The sequence below is a fragment of the Asterias rubens genome, chromosome 3 (genome assembly GCF_902459465.1).
Source record: "Asterias rubens chromosome 3, eAstRub1.3, whole genome shotgun sequence".
Lineage (NCBI taxonomy): Eukaryota > Metazoa > Echinodermata > Asteroidea > Forcipulatida > Asteriidae > Asterias > Asterias rubens.
The window spans coordinates 546,759-574,079 of NC_047064.1; the positions used below are offsets into that span (position 1 = coordinate 546,759).

At 36.3% G+C, this 27,321-nt stretch overlaps 2 protein-coding genes across 4 annotated transcripts in view; one reads left to right on the top strand and one right to left on the bottom strand.

Moving 5' to 3' along the window:
• LOC117288228 overlaps positions 1 to 5,424 on the top strand; it is a 32,620-nt gene extending 27,196 nt beyond the window's left edge. For both annotated transcript variants that reach the window (XM_033768997.1, XM_033768996.1), the window contains exon 6: positions 2,520 to 5,424. In XM_033768997.1, coding sequence (XP_033624888.1) covers positions 2,520 to 2,585 — 66 coding nt within the window. In that variant the 3' untranslated portion in view covers positions 2,586 to 5,424. The remainder of the gene's footprint in view (positions 1 to 2,519) is intronic.
• Positions 5,425 to 9,041: 3,617 nt separating this feature from the next.
• LOC117287754 lies at positions 9,042 to 21,262 on the bottom strand. 2 transcript variants are annotated; one of them, XM_033768257.1, is made up of 5 exons: positions 20,994 to 21,257; positions 19,544 to 19,603; positions 16,944 to 17,008; positions 11,271 to 11,360; positions 9,042 to 9,933 (listed from the first exon to the last, which is right to left on the bottom strand). In XM_033768257.1, the coding sequence occupies exons 1-5, from the start codon at positions 21,058 to 21,060 to the stop codon at positions 9,898 to 9,900; spliced, it is 318 nt and encodes a 105-aa protein (XP_033624148.1). In that variant the 5' UTR covers positions 21,061 to 21,257; the 3' UTR covers positions 9,042 to 9,897. The 2 variants fall into 2 exon arrangements, with proteins under 2 accessions (XP_033624148.1, XP_033624149.1); XM_033768258.1 differs by lacking the exon at positions 19,544 to 19,603 and having other exon boundaries at positions 20,994 to 21,262.
• Positions 21,263 to 27,321: the final 6,059 nt, after the last annotated feature.

Genomic DNA, 27,321 nt, shown 5'->3' on the forward strand with positions numbered 1-27,321 from the left:
TCCCATTTGAAGCGTCAACGAAGTGTTACAAACACAACCCACAAAGTGGATTATGCAAAGAGATGAAGAGTATAGTGATCTGCGGAAATCCTGCACAAAGTGAATATTTGAAATCCCCGGTTTGGGTTTAAGAATGACGGTTGAATTGGGCAATTGACTTCATGCATTAAGAATCCAAGAGTTGTTTCGATAAATTGTAGGACCTACACATTAACGAAATGATCAATTCAAGATCGATTAAAGGATCGATTAAAGGACTGATTTATCAATTATTTTGTAACCACAAATTTTGGAATTTTGGAGTTTATGGCGTGACATAAGTATCTGTATTAGTGGATGACATTATGGTACGCAATATTAAAATGAAATTACAGAATTGGTTTTGCCTAACAAAACAGTTGATGGCTGTGTAAGCACTTTATGTAATCAACCATACACATAAACTGACAAACCTGTAGAAGTTTGAGATCAATCGACAATCTCGAGAAAAAAATTGAAAAACCGATTTTGACATTTTGCATGACATCGAATTAACCAAAAAAAACGCTCACTGAGCGATAAACTCCAACCGGGAAATTAGTTTTATTTATTTCTCATCCAAGTGACAAATGAAATGTCATACAGAAATATTTGAATGGATGTTTTCTACAGTCATCATCATTAGACAGTGTAAGTTTGATGTAAATATGTGATCTTCCTGATTTGTTTTCTTACCATTTCTGTAACGTTCCATTAAACACTGTCAGGGAACATTGGGCAACCATGGAAGTCAGACAATGAGGCTTTTGAGACGCTATTTTTGATCGAAAGAGAGTTCAATATATTGCGTTAATAAGCGATTTACACATGTTCATTTCGGGACTAAATCTCCATGAAATTGCTTTTAACAATTCCCGTTAATTGCTTGGTGCCATTTCTATCTCCATTCATATCAGGATAATTACCGTAGCTTACCGGCTGGGGTAACAATTAAACACACTTAACCCAAAGGTAATTTACGAGAACGAAGTTAAAAAAAAACACGAGAAAGGGAGAGATGATTAGTTTTTTTGCCATGGTTTCAATTTGAGGTTATTTTCATCCTAGTCGGGTTCATGATGCTTTAAAGGTGCGCATAACGTGGTGTTGACCTGCCGTTCACAAATCGTGAAATCACCATCCCCATGCCTCGAGTAGAATCTACTATACTTTGTTTTATCCACCAACAATCGGCGTACTCGTCGTTACTCCAACTATAATGACACGAGTCATTCTTACCGTTCAGCTGCTACAATGGTATTTAATATATTTCACATAACATTTTCTTAGAGGAACTAGGCAGAAACTTCATTGGGACACTTTAAAATAAATCGCCAGCAATTTAGAGTACATTGTATATAGCCATACAATGTGCGTTCAATAACTCTTCGCAAAATGCAGTGTTCCCCATTTGTACTATACTCTGAAACTACCTTTCGGGTATCATTAATTATTGAAGTTTTACGATCAAACGAAAAAATATATATATATATATATAAGGGTATAGAAGGAAGAGACCTTCAAAAGCGTTGCTCTTTTTTTAACGATACATTTTAGGAAATGAATGTTCATACATTTTACCTAATACCGGACAAGCTTTAAACCTCATTGCACGTGTATCACTCATGACATCTGTAGTTTTCTTTCCTCTAAAGTATCGTTTTAATTAGTTTTCCTCCGTAACTAAGTCTCCATTTTGTCATGCTAGTTGAGTTGAATTGAAACACCTGCCAGCAAGCTGTTAACATTTCCAGAACGGAAGTCTCGCAATAGTCCTCCTCAATCCCTTTCAGACGAGATTTTGGCGGCAAACTGAATCTAACTTTACTACATGCTGCTTCCGTTGGCAACGTTAGGAAATACGCCGTTACAAACACCCACCGTCATCGATTAGATTATTGCTGAATTGTGTGTAGTCCGCCCATACACCATAAAACAATGTATACATTGGGTTGCTATGCACACTGGAGAAGAAATTAAACTCAAACAAGCAAACATTGTTGCTCCATTTAAACGCATGTTAATTTTGTGCAATGATTATTTTAGCAGGCGCCCACACAATACAAAACAAATATGTTTGATCAGCTGAAATGTAACACCTTATTCGACAAACAATAATACGGATTCCAAATTTGGTTTATTCTTTCAAGTTTTCCGATTAAAAAGAAATACAAAATAAACGAAAATGGAAATACAATGCAGATGCTTATAAACTAATGGCTCGACATTCCCATTAGTGTGTGCAGATCATACTCAGGAGAAAGCTTAAGGAAACGATACTAAAACCAAGTTTAATTATGTGATCGTTTTGATTTGGATTTACAGGTGTTTAATGGTTAAAATAATATGTTCTTTTTGTAATTGATACTATTATTATTTGTTTCTTTTTAGTGCGAATCAGGAGTTTAATCAATTGCTAAGAATCCCCGGGATTAAAACAATAACACAAAATATTTATAAAAAAAAGAATGTAGTAATTTGTTTCTTTTTTTTCTATCCAGGTGTTGAGTGGCGCTTTCAGGGAGCTCAACGGAGAACAAGTTGATGACACTTCATTTGACCTCTGAAGGGGTCAGAGGTCAACCTTTTGATGACGTCAACCTTTCTTTTAGATGACGAAATGGACCCTAAAGAGGTTCCATCACCAGATTACGACAGACTATATTTTGATTACGTAATATTAAAGCTGTCCGCCATGGTACTATAATGTTACATAGTAATCTCGGTAGACAGTTTGGGGTAAACTTACTTTAAGTCTTTGATTGATTATATCAACTTTATTATTTTTCTTTGATATTTGACAAAGCAAGACAAAGATAAAGACAATATGTCAACTGACATTTGGGCTTCAGCCCAAGTATCAAGCCATTTAAAATATCATTTATAAATATAATGAATACGATTACCGTAGTAATGACGTCAATGTTAAACAGAGAAAAAGAAATATTGCTCTTTTGGAAACACTTGCCTTGGGGAAGTTAAAACAAAAAATACATGTACCTGCACTTTAAGAGAAGGATGAAAGATTTATTCTTAAAGATTCTTTTATTTTTAAATGTTGATAAAAACATAGCAGGGAGGATAAGAAACAAGAAAATAATAGTTGTGCACTTTTACTTGTGATCATAGGTCTCATCTTAAAACGCGCGCTGTAAATCTTTTTAAAATTCACAACGTTTTTAATTTAGATAAATAAGTGCGAAGTCAGTTCCACTGGACATCACTATTTATTATACAGTGATTTCAACCTGGAGTTTATGACATCTTATCCTCACTGTTTCTGTACTAGCTACAGTAGCCTAGAAGACACATTATAAGGAGAGACGCAAAATTAAGACTGTATTTCTCGTTATGATCTCTCTTATACTTTGGGCAGGTGTGTCAACTGGTGGCTATACTGCACTTAATCTTACCTATCAAGCCAAATAGTAGATAATAGCGACGACTATAGGTAGATATACCCTCGACCCCCCCCCCCCCCCCCCCCCCCACTTAGATAAAATACCTCAAGGGGCACCTTCCTAGACAACGTCACACATTAAGAATTGAACTTCTCGTAGCAATTTACTAACCCCCACTGCTAGCAGAGTTAGGTGTTATTAGAAATTTCACTTAAACTGAATTTAGACGAGAAATCCGTATCATAAATGATCCCTAGCCATGCAGCTGCCGTCGGTCCGTATGACTTCTAACTGGTATGGCGCACGCCAATCAAAGATACCAACCCTTTACCTATAACGCAATGGGGGAGTTCGGAACGTTAGGTGGCAGCAGACTACATTTCCATTGTTTATGTAGTTCTGACCATGCGCACATTATCGAAAACAGTGAATTTTACTTTACCCGGAAAGTCTGCTGCCACCTTGCGCCCCAAATTAGTCTCCCATTGGTAGATTACCTGCGTGTAGATCCAGAGGTTTCCAGTTCAGACCCGTATTTTGTAAATTTTGTTTGCTCACCAAATGTTTGTAACAACAATAGTTAAGAACTCAGTTTCGTGTTAGGTCTCTCTCTGTTAACCTTTACCAGTGTACTCTGAATCTGGACTATTGTTAGATAATTATGGAAAAAAATTAATATTATTATTGAATGTCTTAGATTATTGGTAAAAGGACCTATTTTCGCGAAAATAATACTAACAAAATTGTTTCTTTCAGGGTGGTCCGTCCAAAATCTCTGAACTTTGATCTTTTTGTTAAGTTCTTCAAGATTTGCGGGAATAAAACGGGCTGTCTTATAATAAATGTGTAAATAAATAGTTTTATGTAAATATGTATTGTTTAAATCGTCTAAACACGACAACTACGCCTTATGATTCTTAATAGAGATTGCTGACGGCTGTTTGTAATTAATTTGGCTTGTTATTGTCAGATATGGTCAACAAAATCATGAGTATTTGAATCATCGTATGACGTCACTTTTTTCCAGGTTGTGCTGGAAAGGTTACTTAAAAGTTACCTTACTTTTCTGTTCATTGAGACTTTGAACATGAAAGCAATCGCTGGAATATACACCGTAATGTCTTTACCAATCGCTCATACTAGAGTCACACTTTATAATAAGAACAACATTGCAATTATACTTAATTTTAGTCGTAATCATTAAGGTAGTAATAGTCGTAGTCTGTAAACAACAAATTGGTTTTTCATATTCCTGTAGTATCTTACGGTACCTGTTATCGTATTCAACTTTCTAATCTAAATAAGACCACGTGTACTTGAATAGATCAGCCCATATAAGGTTTCCCGCCCTCAATGTTCAAATATCATGCCTGCCACTGGTAATGCAACTGGTTCATTAAACGTGACAACAGATGCAACGAATATGTATAATTCACTAATATTTTTGGTTTACATCTAGACCTACTGGTTTAAAGCCCGTGTTTGGTGTTAAAGTGTGAGAATCATCGGGTGTATGTGTCACTAGACAAAATCACGCGGGAATTGGTGTTGATTCGACGGCTGTTTTATGTTCAGTTGTGTCACATAATCACTGAACAACCACTTGTTGTTATGCAACTGAAATAGTGGACAGATGTTGTCAATAACGTTCTTTTCATAAATTGTTAAAAACTTTATTATAAAATCTGAATATTTTTAATCACACTGAAGTCACCCGTATAATCAGAGCGAGGGGGGTGAAAAAGGTCAATGCCCTTGCTTTCAATATCAATACTTCACTAGTACAGAAGTCAGGGAACAAATCAAAATTATAGTGCATTAGCCAGTAGCCATAGTCGAAGTCACTTAAATCTGACACGGCTAACGGCTTATGGATTGCTCTCTTGTAGCCAATTGTCTGCACATACTAATCCTATCTGGTTTATTGAGATTTTTATTTATGATGTTTGCTTTTTCATTTATGTTGCGAACTAAAAAATAAAGGACGAAATTATGAAAAACTGAAGCTGATAGTGTATGTCTAATTTCTAAAATGCATTAGTTAAACTTGGATCACTACTATTGAATACGTATCCTAATTGTATGCACTTATTGTACTTATCCACCTGATATTGTTTCCATTTACCCTTTAATGCCATTACTCCCACGTAAACTGACTCTTAAGTGCGTTGTGTCTTTAAGAATTGAGAAAACAAAAACGAAAGACGTTAAGAAACTTGGCACCCCAGGGCTGACATTGTCATACAATCTGAATAGTAAATGGCCGGTCCGGGAGCTAGATTCCCAAAGGGACTGATTTCCTCCCTAGTTATACACTTTGCTTTTTATAAAATAAATTGAGAACATCTTTCACCAATTTAAAATATTGATTTGTTCGTTAGAATCAATTACCTCTTGATGTGACAGGAATACTTGAGGGTCGTACATGTGACATTCAATAATCACAATCATCCATGTCAAAGGAATGCGAGAGAGGGCGCTCGCAGTAAACCTGGATCCCAATTAGACAGCGCAAACTGTCGAATGAGGTGATAACATAGCTAGCTAGACCAGCATGCACCTCATTCCACGTCTATTGTACGCGTACCGAGTACTTGCGATAAGGGATGCGTTTGGCGGCTGTAACCAATGGGTGCGTTCGTTTAGCTTCCCCGGTGTGTGGCGTGTTTTTTTCCCAGGACAAACGTGTGCAGATAATTACCCACGTTTGTCCTGGAACAAAAACGCCACACACCGGGGTTGACCTCACTCTAAAAAAGAAGTGTAAAAATTTGCTGAGTAAATGTGCTGGGTACGAAAGTTAAGTAACTTCTTACGCAATGTTGGGCTATGTGGCGATTTGGCTAGTACTCTCGAGAAGGTAGGTAATTTGTACCTTTTTAAGTTGCATACAAAAATTCGCCAGTGAAAGCAACTTATGGGTACAAAAACACATTTTCCTCGCCACAGGGTCAAGTTTACCTTGCGACGTACTAAAATAAGCGGGACATGCTCTTTTTGGTGGTAAAATGTTGCACGTAATTGGGTAAACTGCTCCTCGTGGAAACCATTTTACCCACAATGCAATGTGAACATTACACAAGGACGTATACAAGTCGCAGGCACAAGTCACAATCAAAGGTGGATGGGGTGGACATAGTTCTGATGTTGCAGGTCCTTGATGTTCTGATGTTCATTTAACCACAGTTGTCAAGAGAGAATTTTGGCATTATGTTTGAGGTAGAACAGTCTGTTGAAGTGAGAAAGGCATAACCAGGAAATACGCGGATAGCAGCTTCAATTTCGTCAATAACAGGTTTGGCAAAACCAACCGGCTCTTTTCAGAGCCAACACCGCTTCTAAAAAGAGATTGTTACATATAGTCTGCTCGCGAGAACTTTGTTTTCGTTTTCACCCCTTGAATGTACACAAACACACAAACACCCCGGTCGTTTTATGCAAGGTGGTTATAGGGTTGTGATCACCATAGATTAATCGGAAATTATACTGTCCAGTCTTCAATGTATATATGGCTTTTTTAATTTTTTAGTAGTGTCCGTTTTGCTGCCAAAATGCACTACTTCTTTTTTACTCAACACTTGGGGTTATGGTGCTCAACTACTGAGTAAATGGGTAGTCGGTTGTTGGGTACATTTTGACCCACAAAGTTGGGTAAGAAATTTGACGCATAGTTGGGTAGCCATTTTACACAGAAATTGAGTAAATTACGACGCAACCCCTGTTGCGTACCGTTTTATCCTCCAAACGACCATGTTCCCTTTTGAACACCACAAAGAGTAAAATTTTACGCAACATTGGGTATTTTTTTCTTAGAGGGTAGGAAAGCTAAACGAACGCACCCATAAATTGTTTCTGACGTCATAACCAAAACGGTAACCGATCTCACTACTCGGTTATCGTTCAGTCTGAACAGCAGAACCAACGACCAACAACCGAAACAGTTTTTGGTTGGGGTCGCCAAAACGCACTCAATGTATATTGCTGGCACAGCAGAGTATTGTCGTTTATTCTATACATACTTTTTCTTTATCGACAGTGACTCAGTTTGCTAGAGGTAGGCCACTTCGGTTCGAGTCTCATTATAGCCTGAATGTTGATCCGGTTTTTTGTATCTAATGTACCATGACTTTCCGCCACCGATCTGTCACTGCGTATCGTTCACCACTCAGTTTCAGATAATAGCTTAGGGAATACAGACTTTGTTGTATAAGGAAAATAAAATGACGGTCGATATTAAATGAAAATATAATTTCACTGGCTATGAAATCCGGCTTATATTGATGTTTGTTAACTGAAATGGTATTTTTTCGAATAACTGAATTGGTTGGATTATATTGCACTGATATGTCAGCTCATAAGCATGCACAAGAGACACCTTGGAACACTAGTTATGTAAATGCGTCGGTACTTAAAAAAACCAAAAACATGATTATTATGGTGAACAAAAAGACGAACTTAAAAGGCGTTTTAGTCAATCTCATATTATTGCCATTGTGTGTGAGAGATGGGCCTGGGGGCTTGGAAGTGGGTGTTTAAACAGTTGATTACACGTTAGGGAAACAAGGTCTATCCCACATGAATGATTTCGGTGTGGTATGCAAAGCAGTTGTGACATCAACATTATATAGCGAAATTTTGTTTAATATAACTATGAGTAGCAAGGTGTTCAACGTGCTGCAAATGTACATCATTTTCCCATTTGCGTTAAGCAAACGAATTATTGACGTCACAGAGCTGTTTCGCATGAGTGTTGAGCACAAGTCAACTGAATTATGAAGCATATCGCATTGGCAGAGAGTATGAACTGGGCTTTACATAAACCAATGATATTACATAGAGGGGTTTGTGGAGTCTTTTTCACAGGAAAAGGGTGTAGCGATGGTTAGGCTTAAAGAAAGAAACATTTAAACAGTCAATCGTCTTAGATTCAAATTAAAGAACATTTAATAAACTATTATAGATCACTAATGAAACAATTCTTTGAATAAAAGCAACTTTTCATCTCAAATGAAACAGTTCTTTTAAATATTATAGCAGTTTTTCATGTCAAATGAAAATTAAATATTATTTTAACCGTCTATTATGTGAAGTGAATACACTAAGGAGTAAGTCACTAAGAACTAAATAAGATAACACTGATATTGAAAAGTGTGTAGATGTAAACTTGACTTTTTAACAAGATTTTACTTTTGTTTCTTCAAGAGTCTTGGGTATATTGCACATCAAATTTATAGTTAATAAAATTGTTGCACATATCTTAAGAATGTTAAGGAACATTACAGAATTGGTTTGTGCTAACAAAAAAATTGCTGGCAGTGTAAGTACTTTATGTAATCCACCATATACATACACTGACAAACCTGTAGAAGTTTGAGATCGATCAGCCATTTGGGTCACGAGAGAATAGTGAAAAACCGATTACAAATTTTGCATTGCATCGATGCCAAAATAAAAATGCATAAAACGCTCACTGAGCGATAAACTCCAAACGCGAAGTTAGATTATTTATTTCTCATCAAATATGACATTTCAGACATAAATATTTCAAGGGATGTTTTCAACTATCCCATCATCATTAGACCGTATAGGTTTTATGTAAATCTGTGAACTTCACGATTTTTGTTTCTTACCAATTCTGTAACGTTCCTGTAAGAAAGAGTCCGCAATCCATATAATAAGTCCGTTACACTCAAACTTAACTTAACTTTAGACAATCGGCAGAGCTATTAAAAATATTCATTGCAGTCTCTCTAAGACAATCGGCAGAGCTATTGAAAATATTCATTGCAGTCTCTCTAAGACAATCGGCAGAGCTATTGAAAATATTCATCTCTAGGGGTGCCTTTTAGAATTTACCTTCATTTTTGAGACACAAAAAAAACAAAAAGTGCAAACTGGTCAACAATGTCTGGTCTAAGCTGTGTGCAACTGTCTTTATGTGCTTTAAGGGCAGGAACGCTAGGTGGCAGCAGACTTACAAGGTAAATCCATTGTTCTCGGTAATGTGCGCATGCTCAGAACTACGTAAGCATGACAATTTACCTGGTAATATGCTGCCACCTTGCGCTCCAGAGTCTCCTGTTATAAAACATTGTGCAACATTTGCTATATCATATAGATGAAACAACAAATAATATTAACAATAAACGAAGCTATATTTAAAAGATGTTAAACAAAAGTTGATAACATTGGTTAAAAACTCTGTTGACAATAATTGTGTCAGCATGAGAAATTTGTTTTAAGGCAAGTTTAGGATTACAATGGGTTTTATATTTTAAATTGTATTTAAAGATGCAGAGTTATTAATGATACTTGAACTCCAGTTTAGTTAACTGTGGTATTAAGGCCATGATGTAAAATTCGCGCCAAAAATGTGGCTTGACGTTAGGTCGACGACTGTTCCATGTGCTAGTAACATGTCCAATTATAGAGGGAAGAAATGAAATGATTGTGCAGGGGCATCCAAAAGAAGTCATTTTCAGTAATCCGGATTCGTCAGCAGCAAGTTTAAAATCTGACAATCGAAAAAGACAAAATAGGAATTGAAACAAACCATAACATGAAGGATTTGCAATGGTCAATAGTGTTATCCTCATTTATTAAGTAAGATTTCAACCTTTGCTGCATGGTGGAAGTATAACTAACAAAGGTTTACGGTTAAACCATGTGAACATCTCCCTACTTATAGTTTTACTTCATCTACTATTCGGCATTTAACTGTTTGGAACCAAGATGAAACGGACCATTGTTGTTGAACACGTCAACACTTCCAATTGGTTTTTTTGTGTTCAAGTATAATTGAATATTCTGTCTAAAGCCATTTAGATTGCATTATTAAAACATTAAAAATACTTAATTGCATGACCTTGGTGAAATACATGAACATAGAGTGAGAAAGCCGAGGGGTAAACAATTAATAGTGAGACAAAGGGGAGTTGGGGAAGGGTGGTTTTACATTGAAAACACAAAGGAAAAACCCAAAGGTGGGAAGAGGCAGTAAAAGCAATTAATTGTTGAATAAGGTAGACTCAAAAGGATGATATCTATGGGGTAAAAAAAAAGGGCAAATGCTAATACCTTTTTGTCTCCATCTACCCCCTTTGTCTCCTTTGTAATGGTTCACCCTTTGTTTTTACTCCATGTACTTTCTGCCTCAACCCCCTCCGCCCCTCTCCCTATTCATGTTTTTCCACTTGGCTGCTTATTATACACTCATTATAAGTTGGCAATTAGCCTTTTATTCATTACATACATTGGTGGTAAACAACAAAAGTTAATATTCTTTATCCCGGATGCAAATTTTGTACCTAGTAAATGCATTTGTATCATAGGTCCTTTCGAAGATAGCCAGTTTGCAACAACAGTTTAATCTACTTTCTCGTTATTAAAACAATACAATTGTCAAAGACCAGCTAAATTGGCCATCGAAGTTGCGAGAAAATGATGAGATAGAAAACACCCATGTAGGACAAATTTGTGTGCTTTCAGATAGGAATAAAAGACTTCTAGCTAGAAGTCTTTTATTATTTTTAGTGAGAAATTACCTCTTTCTCAAAATCTATGCTACTTCAGAAGGAGCTGTTTCTCACAATGTTTTACACTATCAACAGCTCTCCAATGCTCATTACCAAGTTAGTTTTTAAGTTAATATTTGTCTTGGGTAATTACCAAACGTGTACCTTCCCTTTAAGTCACATTCTTGCCTGGATGTTCATAATATTTCAATAAAGCAGGCATTTCAAAACACATTGATTGTTCTTGTCCAAATTGATACAAAATCAATGTTATTTAGTGATCAATATAAAGCTTTGTATCTAGCCTCTTTTCAAGCCGTTTATTACGAATACTTACCTGAATTAATTCTGATCGGCAATCGTTTGACAGTAAATTGAAGATATCCCTTAGTTTGCATGTTGGTTCAACGGCTGGTTTCAATAGGTGCTGTCAAATAAAATAAAAAGCGAAACTCAGAAATGTATCACAACCTTATGGAACACTTTTACGGGTTTCACATTTAGCGGCCACTGAAAGAAACAAACGGGGCAAACGCATTCTCGCTTTGAAGTGCAATGGGTTCTTTGAAATGCTTTAATACACAACACACGAGACATACGACTCACGTCCCATCCGAAGGACGATTAATTATTGCGTTAGCGTCTTGCTTGTGAAGATAACAAACAAACAAAAATTATAAAAATTGTCAAGACCGGGACTTGAACATACACTCTGCTGATCAGAAACACCACAGCTTGAGTCAAGTCACGACGACACACCAAAATAAAAATAATACATGAACAACAATTGTAGTGATTCGTTTTGGGTTTTAATTAGGTATTTTGTGCACAAACTATACTAATAATTAAGACTGTCTCAAAATAAATAAATTGAGTTGTCAGTAAATCAATTTGTATATTTAACAGTGTAACTACTGAGGCGTATGTCTTGCACTTTATGTAAATGGTTTCTCTTTGTAAAAGCCAACCCATCCCCCGTAAAAAAAAAAAACACAACACAACAACAAAACAGGCAAACAAACCTTCCACCGCTTGCCACAAAAAGAGACAAAATAACTAAATCAATAAAAGGTTTTAAGAAACTTTTCTGAGTTTCTGAATCGAGATTATATAAGGGACATTTCGGATATACGGCAAAGTGTAAACAGTTTCAGAAGTTCACTTTGGGTGGCATTGTTGGTGCAACAGGTGCAGTCGATTTGCAGGTTTCATCGGCCTAAACGTCAGCTAACTCGTAATGCAGAAATACAAACATTGGATGAATAGTTACTCACTATGATTGGGACATAAAACCATCTGTGATAAATGAGAGACCAACAGAATAATAATACACTTTTTCATTCGGGTTCATTTGACAATAAATGACAACATACCAAACGTGTATCTCTTTTGTTGCACCAAGTCATATAATGACCGCCATTATTATTGTTGGGGTTAATTTTATTATTTTTGTATAGCCGCTTATTCACGATAGAGTGTTTAGTCCATTCTGGTTTTATTTGATTTGCGTTTGTTTGCTAGACTATCCTGACATGTTGTGAGTTTTGTCGTTTCTAGGGTTCTATTTCACCCTTGTAAACTAGAGTGCTGAAAATGTGAGTGCATTAGTATCGCATAATATTAAACAGATATTCATAAATACCTCTAACAGTTTCGCTATTCCTATTGGTGTGTAAAAACCTTTGTTAATGACCAGAAAAGGTGTTGAAACATGTGCGTGACACGCGAGCTTGCACCTGTTCTTAAGACAGTTTCTTCATTCATATTGGTCGAGAGCAATGGCTGAAACAGTTGTGCCACATCACGCAATACGCGCAACGCGCACAGCATTCCGTTAAGGGGTGTTGTGTTAAAGAAATCATTGAATCATTATAATTTTGTCATTTATTTTACTTTTTGACCAAAAAGTGTTGATGTTTTTTGACCGAAAAGGTATTTATGAATGGGAATCAAGTGTGTTGAATCGGTTTTCAACAAGTGGTTTAAACCTGCCGAGGCCTGGTTCTTTATAATTTACCTCGACTTCGTCACGGTAAAATGATCAAGAACCAGGCCTCGTTATGTTTAAACCACTAGTTGAAAACCTCTTCACCACACATTGATTCCCTTATAAACACACTACAATGTAATTTACATAGGACAGGGGATGTTGAATAATAGAGCACCAATTTTCCATCAAGATTGAAACCAGAGAATTAAAGAAGACTTCGTTTTAGACCAAGGTGATACTATGTCGTAAACCTTTAAACATCTCAATTTAGAAGTCAAGCTTTACATACCCATTTTCCCTCGTGTTTCGTTATATTATTCAACCCAGTGGAGCCTAGTTTCTTCAAATTGTAGCAGGTTTGGTGTCATTTCAATGTCAATTAACAGAGTGAAATTAACCAGTCAAATGCTACCGCTCTGTTTCATTTCTGCAATTCATTAAGTGGTGTTTCATTAACCTAAAGGTGCTCTGTAAAGTATTGCACGTACAGTTTAAAATGACAGTGTGACGTCCGGACTACATGTTAATAGACGAGCGTGTCATAAACACAATGGGTGTGTCATCACTCACTATTGCCGATACCATGGCAACGGTTACCATGGTGATTAAAACCCACTGATACGAGACGAGAAAAGGGGGAGAAAAAAACCAGAATCTGTCCAATCGGTTACAATCTGTCCCCAGTGGCGGGAAAAGGTAGGGGCGGTATCGATTACACTTTTTCCGCCCTCCAATAAAATGAACAAAGAATCGACGCCTTGGGCGACAGCATGCACAGGAGCGGTAGGCTGGGTATCGATTACTTGTTTCTACCGAAGACAACACAAAGAATCGACCCCGAGGGTTGGACAATTCGTCTGTGTTCAGATTTTTTTTCTTTCTCGAAATTAATTAGAAAATGACAGATTTTGCCGTTGAACCAGAACCAATAAATAATGCTTATTTTTCTAGTATAAATAAAACAAACTCAAATGGTGACATATTGTGTTTTCAGAATTGTAAGAAAATAGCTTAGGACTTCAACAACTTGGCACGTCGCCTCAAAATCTAAACTTGATCGAACTCGACTGTGGTTGCTTGAAGCTGCTGTACTCTGACTTTGAGACACAATATTTATTATGTCGTTATTAGTTAACTTTCAAGATTTCTTAATGTCCACGATATTTTTTCCCAACGAGGTCTAGTAACATTAGATTTGGCTGTTATTAGATCCATCTCACATAATATAGTTTGTTAGTTTTTATAGGGCATGTTTATGTTTATCACTCTTAAAATTAGTGGCAATAAAAACAATGGGTTAGAAGCCTACGGGTAGCTTTCGATAGTATAAAGCATTTTGAGAAACATTTCACTCCAAAGTAATGTGGTAACTTTACCGAGTATTGTAAATATAATCAGTTTTTACCCCAAAAGATTGAATCTGAGAAACATTACTGCATATACGCTTCTCAGATTGTATGTCTATTAGGGATTATTTTATCCTGCATGCGTGGACATATTCGTTCCAGATTTTTTTTTTTTTTTTCGATATCTAAAAAACGCGAGCACCTTAGGGTTAATAATCGATCGGTTCCAAAAGAAAAAGCTATACTTTTGCTGTAACTAAGAACTAAATTTGTCTTGTTTTCCCCCTTTCATAGGGGTAATGATTCATTTCCAATTGTGTATAAGTATGTGTATTTAAGTTATGTTATTTATGTTTATATTTCTGTTGTAATTGTAATTTGTTGTATTGTAAAGCGCATATGTTAATTCATATTATTCGCTATATAAATGTAATTTATTATTATCATTTTAACTGTAGTAGGGTAAATAAGGGAAATATTTGGGGGAATTGTGTCTTTGATGATAGATGCATGGACTTGAGCAGACAGTCAGACTATGTCATGAGACAGATATTTGATAAAGGACCATTGTATTTTCACAGCAAGAGTGAGTTACATTGGCACCCGTGCTTGATGGTTGATAACTTCAAGACTCACCCACTGAAACGAAATGCTTTTTTAGGCTTAATACAGGGTGGAATATTTATGTGGGCTTTAATTTGTGAAATGATCTGCGTCGTAGAAGGGGGTTAAGTTACGATGAAATATTTACATTTCAGAATAAAATATTTGAACTTTAGGTTGAACTTTTTTCGCACAGAACTCGGGAAAGTAGTGTGTTTATATATAGTGCTTAAAACACAGTGTTTTAGTTTATACAGGTGAGCGGAGATAATAAACTTAATGACTTTGGCAAATTTAGCACTAATTTAAACTTTTGTGGTATACCTGCCATGCTGCTAAAATTTAGGATTTGAACTGTCATTAGGTACCAGGTAAACCTTGTACTAGGTACTGAGTGCAACAGTCCAAATTTAGCCAATTTAACATCAGTTTAAACTATTGCCCGGCTGCTAAAATTGAGGGTTAAAACTGCCTCTGGTATCTCGAGTTAGGACAAGTAACTCGTCCTAACTTAAGATTAATCTTAAGGTCTGCATGTTACATCGCAGGGTTGAGACTCGTCCTAAGTCCTAAGATTAGCCTTAAGTTAGGAAGAGTTTTGTGAAATCGACGACAGGTAAACCTTGTTTCAGTGCACAAGTCCATCTTCAGTTCTAGGATACATGTAAATTTGCGTCGTTAGACTGCCTATATTGCATCCTTCAAATGTCGTGTTTTTTTTAAGGGTAATCAAACTTAAGTTGTAAATTTATCTGAAGGTCCGAAACAAAGAAGTGCCTGTCTTTTTTCTTTGAAGATTTAAGGAATATAAAGGAGTGACGAACAGACACGTGAACATCCCTTTGATAAGTCAATAGGTTTTTAATGGAGTGTGGTGTAGGGACAGGTGATTTCCAATGTATGTACAGCCTAGGCAATGTATACATGATCGATTTGTTCGAGTTGCAGCTCACTGTTTTTATTGTGTCACAGCAAACACCAAATTGCTTCAGAATCGAACAACGATAACCCAGGATCTCTTGACAAAGAGGGCAGAAAAACATGAAAGAACAATGTTGATAGAAACTGACTTCCCGAAGTCTAAAATTGTATGAACAAAAAATCTCCTGCTTTGGGGAATAGGCTACATAACGTTAAATTGCCAGATATCAAATATATAAAATGAATTCGTCATGAAACACTGCTTAGGGAATTGAGGAATCTACGCGACTATTTCAGGTTTGAAGGAATATTGCCATCTGCACTCTCCCATTTACAATAACTAATTTTTAAAATGCAATTGCAGTGAGTTTCATTTTGATATAATTTATTCTAAAACTTACTCGATTCGTCTTACAATGCACTGTTCAGAGTATAAAATTAAAATGTCGTCTTTTGGAGTAGGCGGTTTTTCTAAAAGCATTTACTTTCAAGAATAATGTCATTGAATGATCGTTGCATATTCCACTAAAGTAAGGCACTATCTTGCATACCATAAAACCATATCATGTTCCGTTTTATACATTTCTGTAAATTTACAGAAAGTGCTTAACTGTTCAAGAGACTACTTTTTGCGTACTAAGCTTTTAAATTCGGGGTATTTTTTCTTGAAGAATGACAATTAAATAAAAGTGCGTAAAATTTGTGAACAAGTTTTTTTTTAAATCTGACAGGACAAAAAAAATCCATTCATAAAAAATAATAATAACAGTAGGCCTTATGTAAACTAAATAAAGTGATCGTGGCGAGAGAAATTGTTATTTTTTCGCACAAAGGCATAGACGGACTGGAAATGGTTTACAAAATGTAAATCAATCAATTTCTCTGTAATCCTGATGAGCTGCACCTTTAACAGATTGACATTTAAATTTCATCAAATTAATCTTCAGGTATAGTTTGCTGTAACAATGGGAATGAATTGTAAAGAAAACAAAACTCATGGTTTTGAGTATCCGCCAGCTGCATAATGTTAAATGCACATTGTTTTAAGAGATTTGATAACAATTTAAATGTATTTAAGGATTACTTGAATTGAAGGATTACTTGATAATGTGGAGGGTTAAAGTGAAAATAACGAATGAGTTAAGTTTACCTCGAACCAGGCAGGATCCGTCATCGGATCTATTGGTTCTTCATTTTGCAGTGAATTCTTCTTTGCTGCAGTAAACAAACAAAGCAATAAATCAAGTTTAATATGTATATTCATAAACAAAAAAACAAAAACAAACAAAATATCAGCAACAACAATAGCAATAGCAACAGCAGAAAAACAACAACATCAGCAGCAGCAGCACTAACAACAATAATAACAACAACAACAACAACAACAACAACAACAACGAAGTACCAGCAAAATTAATTAAGTCAATTTGTTTGCAGTGACTAAATAATATAAATATATAATAAGAAAGAAATTTATAAATCGTTAAAACAAAAGTAGAACGAAAACAAACAATAAAAGTCTGGACCAGACAGGACAACAGGAGGCATTTTGAATAATTAATGACATAATGTGCATTATCTTGATTCAAAGACAGTAAATAATGTGAGAAGCTACAGTTTCTCTTCTACCGACCACGACAGAGAGTGTGCATTTAGCACCAGACTATTAAACGACAAACGTTGGTCTGATTGTTATTACCATGCATGATGGAGAAAGGATAAAGTTAACCCCTTCACTGTTACACTCTTTCATCAAAGATGATGGGACCCAAATATGTGTAAAGGTTGCCAACTTCACTAATGATGCACTTTTTTTTGCACATGTCATGACTTGTTTCTGTCTAATTAGGGAGGTCTGGTCTTCTCAATAAGTGTGATTCCATTTTGAATTGATTTATAATTCAAACATTGTCCTGCAGCAGTAAGCGAGTCTCAACTAACCGAAAACCCATCACGCTACTGACTGCCTCTTTCGGGACTTCATCATGCTTACACTGTGGTGTATTACGGCTGTTAAAACCTTCAGCAAACACTAATGTCGTCCGAAAGAAAACATACGTAATTGCGGAAACAAATTTGCTTTGAGTTTCTGGCAAACGTCGATTAGCTGAAGAAATACTGCCTTGAAAAGAACAATTTTTCTGTCATTTTGTTGACCAAAAATTCCCAGTGTTTTCTAGATGGGGTTGTTAAGTGCATATATTATGGGTATTTATGACTTGTATGGCAGGTTTCCACAGTGTCAGGTGAAGAAACCAAATAACTTGAAGGAGTTATGCCATCTGAAGTGTTTCACTGAGTTGGCGATTTTAAGAGGCTATCTGGCCGATCTTTTGCCATTGTAGCACTCTCTCGATCGGGTTTAAGATTTGTTTTGTATAATCGCTGAATCTGTTTTAGTTCAATAAATCCAGACATGGTCCAGACTCAATCAGAGAATTGGATAATGAGCAACATTAATCAAGTTAATTTGTGCATTGCGCTTTTCACTTTAGGAATGTTAAGCTGTCAATCATTTCAGCCATTATTAGAAAGGAAATTTCAAAACCCAAGGGCTACACTGTCAGACCAAATACAACTCTAAATGCTCAGTTTATGTCAGCTAATAATGAAACGTCAGAAATGTTTAATGTTTCAGATGGCAATGCACAGACTCTCCTTTCCACATTGTATGCGCATCCAAACACATTCTTACCCTGTTTGCGCATGCGCATAATGAATCAATTATAATCATTATCTTTGGGAATTTTGTTGAGATTTCCCTTCGAAGTAAAGTAGTTCAAAAGACGTTCAAAAGACTATTCCAAAAGTGATAGCCAAATGATTCAACGAGACAGGAATACGTCTCATACGAATATTAAATAAATTAATTTGTTTACATAATATATTCTAGGCTTTGCCCAAACATTCGGTTCCCAACAGTGGTTCTGCATAAATTATCAATACCAGTTTAATAATATGCATTTTAAGCGCGCTGATGATTATTTTGTGTGAATTTGAGTCGTTTCTCTGTCTCAGAAATGCATCCAGCTAAAACAAAAGCAACATGCGGCACTCAGCGCGTCATGAAGCAGGTAGTTATCTCAATGTTATGTTCAAATGTCTTTTAATTTATATGTTTATTCATTTATTTATTTTTGTTTACTTTTCATTTACTTACTTATTTATTAATTTGTATATAATCCACCGAGTATCTTTCGGAGTTTTTTTATTAAGGTTCCCGCTCACCTCCAAAAATGCTGAATTTTTTGTATGTCTGTTTTTTTCTTCGTATAGATTATTATTTTATAGAACCAAAACTATTACCATACTTACAATCAAAAACCTAGCTCATAAAGCACCGCATTTGGCTTTTCAAGTCACGTGGGAGACGATGGGAGCCTATGGTGGACTTTGAACCCGCGACCTTCCACAGTCTATAGATTTATATACAAAAGTTCGTCTCATCAAATTCACCTTTTTTCTGTGACCTCAAAAGACCCCAACCTCAACACTCGGCTATTATGGTTGTTGTAGCAATATTGCTCCTATGCTGCTACATTGTCAATTTAATGGTTAGACATCATTAATAATTGCTCATTAGTTTTACATAATGTGCAATCATGAAGAGATACATTATGTCAAACGATACACGAGATTAAAAAACAAGGCACATGTAGTAAAAAAAATAAAAAATAAAAAATAAATAAAAAGTAAAAATTTTGCTTTTCAATCACTACAAAATTTTACAATTAAATAAAATGTACTTACAACGTGAAACAATGGTACCTAAGCATTTTTGTGTGTAGGGATTTTCCTGGCATGGTGGATCTGGAAAGTAAATAATAAAACAATAGACAATGTGGCTAAAATCCCTTGCAAAGGTTCGAGGCCTTTGTTCAATGACTCAACTCTTTGTAGAGGTGTAAGATTGAGTCAATGATTTATTTTTGTGATATAGTTGTTTTGAGTGACATTAAACAGCCCTAAACACATTATTTAAAATGTAAGATGATAAAAAAATCCGACCTTGAACTAATTCAAATGTTGCAAATAATTTCGGCTAACATCCAAAGTGGCTCTGGACCCCCCCCCCCTACCTTTCGGAAATCGGACTGCACTTAAGTATACGGCGCTGTTTTATACTTATTGTTCCGTGACGCAATATTCGCCTAAGTTAAAATAACAATTTTAAACTTTATCTCAGAAAAAAAAAAAAAAATAAATAATAATAATAATAATAATAATAATAATAATAATAATAATAATAAATTAACATCTATTAAATCGTTGTGGTACCCACTGCTTAGGGTTCAAACCGCTTCTAGCCATCGGGTTAGCTCGGTTCAAACCGCTTCTAGCCATCGGGTTAGCTCGGTTCAAACCGCTTCTAGCCATCGGGTTAGCTCGGTGGTATAATGGAAAGACATGTTCTAGCAATCCAACGGTCGCGGGTTCAAATTCTGGCAGACAAGTGTAAATAAGAAAGAAATAAACAAATCCCAATCTGGTGATCTGCCTGTGGATTTTGTTTTTTTTACAGAACTCGGGAAAATATTTCCTTAAGTGCCTAATAAACATCAATGTAAGGGGGGAAACGACAAGGGTTGTAGGTTCGAATCCAACCCGAGTAACATGCCTGTGATATTTTTTTACACGACTCGGGAAAGTACTGAGTATACAGTGCTAACACACATCGGTGTATGGGTAAAAACCAAAATTAATATTCTCTATCCCCGATGCAAATTTAACATCTATTATAAATATTAATTATGTGTTGTTGTCTACAAAAAAGTAGTAACCCCAAAGCCAAAATGTCAGATCGTTTGTGGTGTTCTAACAGCGAATCCAACATATAAATGAGCTGTCTACTGGCTTGGTGACATTTCTGCTACTAATTTGACCTTGTATGGCACTTACAAGACATAATTGAACATTATTACGAGTTATTAAGATAGGTGTAGACAACCTTATGAACAGCGATATGATATTGCTGTTTAACACACACACGTTGACGTTTCGAATAAACAAATAACCAAAAGTTGATCAACAATGAAAGCTTCAATAAAACAGGACAGTTGTAGTTTGAATATTCTTCGTACAATGTTAATTCTAAATTTGTTATAAGCAGGCATCCTTGATTGTTAATTTACTGTGCAGAATATTTTGACGAATATAGTGCATTGAATTGTGCATTCCATATAGGCGGGAAAGATCTTACCTGCAACAACTCTTTCATCCAGAACGACAAACGCCAAAAGCACCAACAAAAACCACTTGAGTGACATGGTCGCCGATTTGAATCACCAATAGTCCTTCAAAAATCACCCTAAAAACGAGACAAAAATCCCCCAAAACCTCAGAGAAAATAAAAAGGAAACTGGTTGTGCGAAGCGAACAATCGGGCTTAAGTTTGCAGGTGTGATGATGTGGCGAGGCGGCACTGAGGTTTGAAAAGTGATTGTATTGCACGCTGTGGATGTTTTATATAGAGAATAAAGCAAGTTACAGATATACCTATGTGTAGGTGGACACGACGTCAGTTTGGTTATGGGAGGGGCAGTGAGTAATAATGAAGTAAGGGGATGTATACACGATAGGAGCAAACGATTTGCTCCAAACTAGAGTTAGATTTGATAATTACCATTTTGCGCAATGTGGTTACTACGTAAATATTGGAAATACTTGATAAATATTGGCCGTCGTTGGAACTGAGTACATAATTTGTCACCATGGATTAATGAAAAGTCAAAGGTGCTCTTTTTAAGTTTTCGGGAAAGTAGTCCGGAAGTAAGACTACACACAATTAAAGGAAATGAATTGTGTCATTAGTGTGAAGATCTAGTGTAATGTAAAATGAATTGGGACGATTTGACGCGGTGTTTGGTTTCAAATTGCTGCGGTTTCCAATTATCTTTGGATTGGGTAAAAGTGTGCGTACTTCCGTATGAGTGTATCCAGCATAATGAAACTCATATAATAAATAAACAAATGTCTTTACGAAAATGGCGTTTGAAAAAATAACTGTACATATAACGATATACCGGGGAGTACTAAGAATTATCCAATTTGGCTTCTATTTATAGATTACAAACCTTTACGTTGTTCGTTCATTTATACTTTTTGTTTTGTCTCTCAAGCTCAAGTGAAAGTTGAACTTCATTTCGTTCATTATAATTCTATTCAGTGTACCTTGTAGATTGCTCCTTCTTTTATGGAGTACAATAATGTCTTCTTTTTAGTATCGCAACTTTGTAATCATTCCATTGTGAGATTTCTTTTTGTTCAGACTTTAGAAAAAGTAACCAGCTTTTTGAAAATAAATGTAAATTAAAATGTTTGCCGACTTTTGCCATTTTTTAGAAACATTATCTTTAACCGCCAGATAAAGTAAGTGCGGACATTGACACGAAGACATTTTGTCTGAACCATCTTAGAATGTACTACTAGTCAAATCCGACGGCATCAAATCAGACTAAATGATGGCTTAGTCCATCCAGAATGAAACCTATGCCGCTTTCTTCAAACCATCTTTCCATCTCAGCATCTTATCCTCTCACCAAGCAATTCTAATCAGAATCTAAAAATAAGAAATATGTCATTTATCGGCTTCCTTTATTCTTCTTACAATTATCTTCATTTGAAATCTTCAAGTATCTGAAAGGAAGATTGCTCGTTTCAAGCACTCACTCAATTAACTCATTGGTTTGAAATACTGTAGCGGGCGTGTACATTGTTACTGTATATTAGTGGCGTGTTAAAGGGCATCACAACACGGGTTTCCCATTGGCCACAATACTGATATTTTGTAGTGGAAAAAGTACATTTCCGGGTCAAAACTGACTCGGTTTTTTGGGATATAGTGGAGCGTAACCACACACATAAAGAATATATCTCTGGGTCAGTTTGACCAGGAATCTGTGTCAATAACGCCCTGATATGGGTCAAACTAATGCAATATTCGAGTTAAACTCGCTGTGACTGTGACCGAGGCCTGTACAACCCAACTTCAATAAAACAGCTATGATATAGAAATGTATCATTGTGCGGCCATTTTCATTATTTCCCATAACAATATAACCAAACCGAGGCCGACAAAACAAAATAGTCTGGTTCCTATTTGCATCATGATTATTAGCATTCATTATTGTTATTTGATACAAGGAACGTGACCAAGATGAAAGCAGCATAATAAAGGTTTATTGTAATAAGTGTGGCATTTTACCATAAAGAAGCTCTCGATCACACAGGTTGATGACCAAGGCCAAGGCTAGCTGTTAAAGGTCTGTCAAATTTCGTTTGTTATTTTGATCAAACTATGTCCGCTGCTGCAAGTACTCCTATCGTACAATGCCCTTTCTATATTTGTCCTGTTGTTCTTAAACGAAACGGAAAGCGTTCTTAAACATCTCAAATCACAAAAATAAGATTGCTACTATAATACAGTCTACGTCGTCTTTAATCAACTCATACAATCCAATAATGACAAGGTCTGAAGACAGTTCATCTTTAAAAGGTTTGTAAATGCATCCATTTAGCATAATGACATATGTGACGTCACAAGAAGAAAGTGAAAGTCGATGTTGTTTATATCTGAAAATGGCAGTAGAGCGCATGGGAATTTTATTATTGTTTTATAATATCTTGATTGCCGAGTTAAATATTGACGCAGTTCCAGATATGGTGCCAATCAAAATAAGGAGTGTTTACAGTCGATGATCATAAAACAAATCGATAAATCCTCCATGAAATTTTTACAGATATCAGTTATTATCGGGAAATTTTTGTTGGAAGATGCTTTTTACTCATTTTGTATGTTTACTGGTAAGACTTCTGCTCTTGTAATCTAAAGTTTGTGGGTTCAGATCCACCTGAGTAATTTTACCTGTGGACTTCGTTTCACAGAACTCGTGAAAGTACTGATTAGTACACAATTGAGGTAATGGTAGCAACCAAATGATACAAGTATATTCGGCTTGAAAATACTCTGTGTTTGAACAGCAAATAAAAACCATTATGGAACGTTTTTAACAAAGATTCCTTTCTCAAATACCTGAAAACCCTTTGACAACTTTCGCGTTTGTTTCTCCTTACATTTTTTTGCAGTTATGTAAAACAATATATCCCTTGTATGCAACCTTGCACAGTAGTAGAACTGTCGATTAGAATTCCATTAAACCCATTATAACGATGATAGGGTGTTCTTAAATTACAACCTCACCCCAGATGAACACGATACCCAATCTAAAGACCGCACCATATAATTTTGCTATTAATTTCATGTTTGTATTTGCTATTAACGTAACTGTATTATAGTAGTCTCGGGTACAAGGCACAACAGGTGATATGAAGTGTGAAGGCGCCTCTAGCAATCCGTGATGATTAGGCCTAGACTTGACAGGTTTAACAGACCATGAAATAAACCTGCTCAAAAAACACACTGTTGATGAAGATGCCAACGTAGTTTGTCCATCTATTAAAACAGAAACTAATATGTTGGATTGGGGCGTTCTATTTTTAATTTAGAGTGGTTTGTTTGTTTTCTTTGTTGATTTAGGCTCAGGACAAGAACCGTTTGAAATTAAAACCTGGGTCTGACTTGAAGTTTATCTCAAGACGATGACCTTCTTCAGAGTGTCCACTAACGCGTTGTACTCACTTAACGTTCATTGGTTATGAACAAAGTCACATTTGTTTCTTGTATATATAGTATTTGAGTTAAGCATCCGTCCATGTTTCAAGTCCAGTATGCTGTGTATTGTAACTTCACATTGACGTTTTGTGGAGAAGATGGCACCCCGCCCCCGCCACGACCCTGCCCGTGGTTCGAATCCACTAACTTTGGAAATGTCAGTAGTATGGTTCGAATCCAATAAGTGCAAAACACGAGTAGGCCTATACTTGCTTCCAGCCTAATGACATAGAGGTAAAAGCAGGCATGTGAAACTATACAGAGGCCAATTATTAATACATTGCGTTTCTCATTCGCAGTGCTATATTGTTTCTCTTTCACATTGGTAGTGTTTCTGTGTCAATGTGATAATGTTTCTTTTTTCATGTGCTAGCCATTCGGCCACCACACTAATGTTGCATCGGTATGATACAATCATTGTCGGCACCGAGTCACTATTGGTACATCCAACCTCATTCTTAAACGATCTCTAGTTCCAACCACGAGTCCCTTGGCAGTTGAATTTAAAAGACACGTGTTCCATTATATCTTATTAAATAGTTCCACATCAGTCTGACGTAATCAATCTCATTTTCAACAACTAAACAAAAAAGTGAGTCACATCTTTCCCATAACTGAATCCAAATGTGTGAAACCTATCAATAAATGACTAAAGTACAGCTACGCATAGCTAAGGTGTTAAAAACATACACCGTAATCGATGTTAGCCATCAACCACAACTTGTAAATGAAAGTTATCTCTTGCCGACAAGCATATATTGATACTTAAAATTAGCCTTCAGTGCTCCAACACCTTCTCAAAGATTTGTTATAAACCCATATGCTACAGGTGAATCACGGTCATGGAAGCCGCAAATAGAATCATTTTCCAAGTAACGTCTTGTATACCGGGTTTGATGTGACGTGAGATTGGCCCTAGGGGTTACCATAAGGTACTCTTACCCAGTCACCAATGGACCTCACCGCCTCAGAGAACCAAAGGTAGTGACGCCATATTGATATTCATTCTATGACTACTACCCGTGATTTGGATCTGGATAATAGTTCTAGCATCTGATAATTATTAGTGTATGGGACAAAAACAACCAAACTGTATACATTTTCAGCCCAATTTGTTGTTTCTATTTTAATGAATGCCGGTGTGGCGGTTTTAACTTTCCGCCGTGTTCAGTTTTTCGAATGACCAAATACGGTTACATTGCGTCATGCGATGCCTGCGCACAGCAAGCGAAAGTAGTCCATTTTTAGTGCCGTGTTGAGTCTTCCGTCCGGTAGCTGTCATGGCGGCGTCCACGAGTACAACGAGCGGCGAACGCGTGTATCGTATAGAGAATTTGGTGTGAAGACCAAGCAAATTATCCTGTATTAAACCAGTGGTACATATACCGAACGAGCGTCAGAGAATCACAAGATTTTTTTAATTATTCTGGTTTAGTTTATTAAATTTATTTATTACCGTTTTTTATTTTATTTTTTTATTTTGTTATTTTTTTATTTCACTGAACTACAGTACTCGCCAGGGTACTCGCGGCGGTGTTTTTGTCTGGCTACGTCACCCGGAAAACTGAACACGCCGGAACGCTAAAACCGTTCGAACAACGTGCTGAAATGTCCGGCTACGTCACCCGGAAAACTGAACACGGCGGGAGACTGAAACCGCCACATCGGGTTGCATTTTGTATATAAAGTTCTACACTATTAGGCTGTATCTTTATTAGGGGCTATGGCCTCGGCTAGATGTACGCGTGGAAGTATAGGACGTCCTTAGCAGTCGGAGCCGTAGCTGTAGTCAGTCACCGTTTCGGATACGGCCTTAATCAATGATTCAAAAACTCGACTGAAAACGCGGGAGATTTGATAGCATGACATGCAATTAAAAAAGAATGAAGCCTAAAAGAATGAATCCTCGAAAGTTTTTATGTACGATTAATTTAATCCCAATCTATGGAAAGTGTAGCGATTTAAAAAATGGGGAGTTTTGGAAGTTTCAAGCTTTAGTTTAAAATGCATTCATATGAATTTAGACTTGTGTGTTTTACATGTTGATGTCATGTGAGCAAGTAATACGATATCGTACAAAAATACAAAAATACATTTGTATCCTTGCCCTGTGTGCTGAACTTACAAGCATTGCCAGGGGTTTCTGTCCTCACGCACGGTCGGTGAAAAAGCGCGGGAAATGAAAACAGACGTGAGGGAAACTTCCACATGTGATTGCTGCCACTTCTCCATTTTGGCGGGAAATGTCAGATGACTTGCCCGTAATGAGAGCATCAGACGGGGCTGAATAACTGTGTGGGTGTTCTTGTTAAAGTGCATCGGTATCACACACTAAGTGCCCAAATTAGAGTCAGCCATCAGTTTTTCTCTTTTTCCTTCCGTGTTCTCGATCATCCTTCAGGTATATTGTAATGTGAAGTGAATCATCCAAGCCTACCTGTTGCTATAATAATGTCGAATAATTCTAGCGTGCAATGTCTGGCAATGATGACACTCCTGGCGCAAAAAAAACAAAGAACTCTGTTTTACAAAAGACAACCAAAAAGTTCGAAGGCTATGCTTTCCGGATTTGTTGCTTTAACTTAAAACCAAGACTTGATTACCAGTTCACTCAGAACTTTGCCATTTTTCGGCATGTTTTTTGGACGAAGCTTTTACAGTTTAAGAATTCTTGTAAACTTTTAATTTTTCGAGGTCATCTTACAGTACAGTGTTTAAAATCATTGACTCTAGTTTTCAAAATCAAATAAAACCCTACGGTTCTCTTTTCTATGAAGACAATCTAGACGCACAAGAGGTTTGTTTCACAAAGAGCCGAATGAGTGAAATATTCTTAGTTGCTACGCAAAGTGTGATG

Bases quoted from the DNA above. Each gene is read 5' to 3' on its own strand.
- LOC117287754 (XM_033768257.1), bottom strand. From the start codon at position 21,060: ATGTCACTCAAGTGGTTTTTGTTGGTGCTTTTGGCGTTTGTCGTTCTG. The intron at 17,009-19,543 runs GTAAGTACATTT...TGTTTACTGCAG, and splicing joins AGGTACCATTGTTTCACGTT to CAAAGAAGAATTCACTGCAA. The intron at 11,361-16,943 runs GTAAACTTAACT...TTTATTTGACAG, and splicing joins CGGATCCTGCCTGGTTCGAG to CACCTATTGAAACCAGCCGT.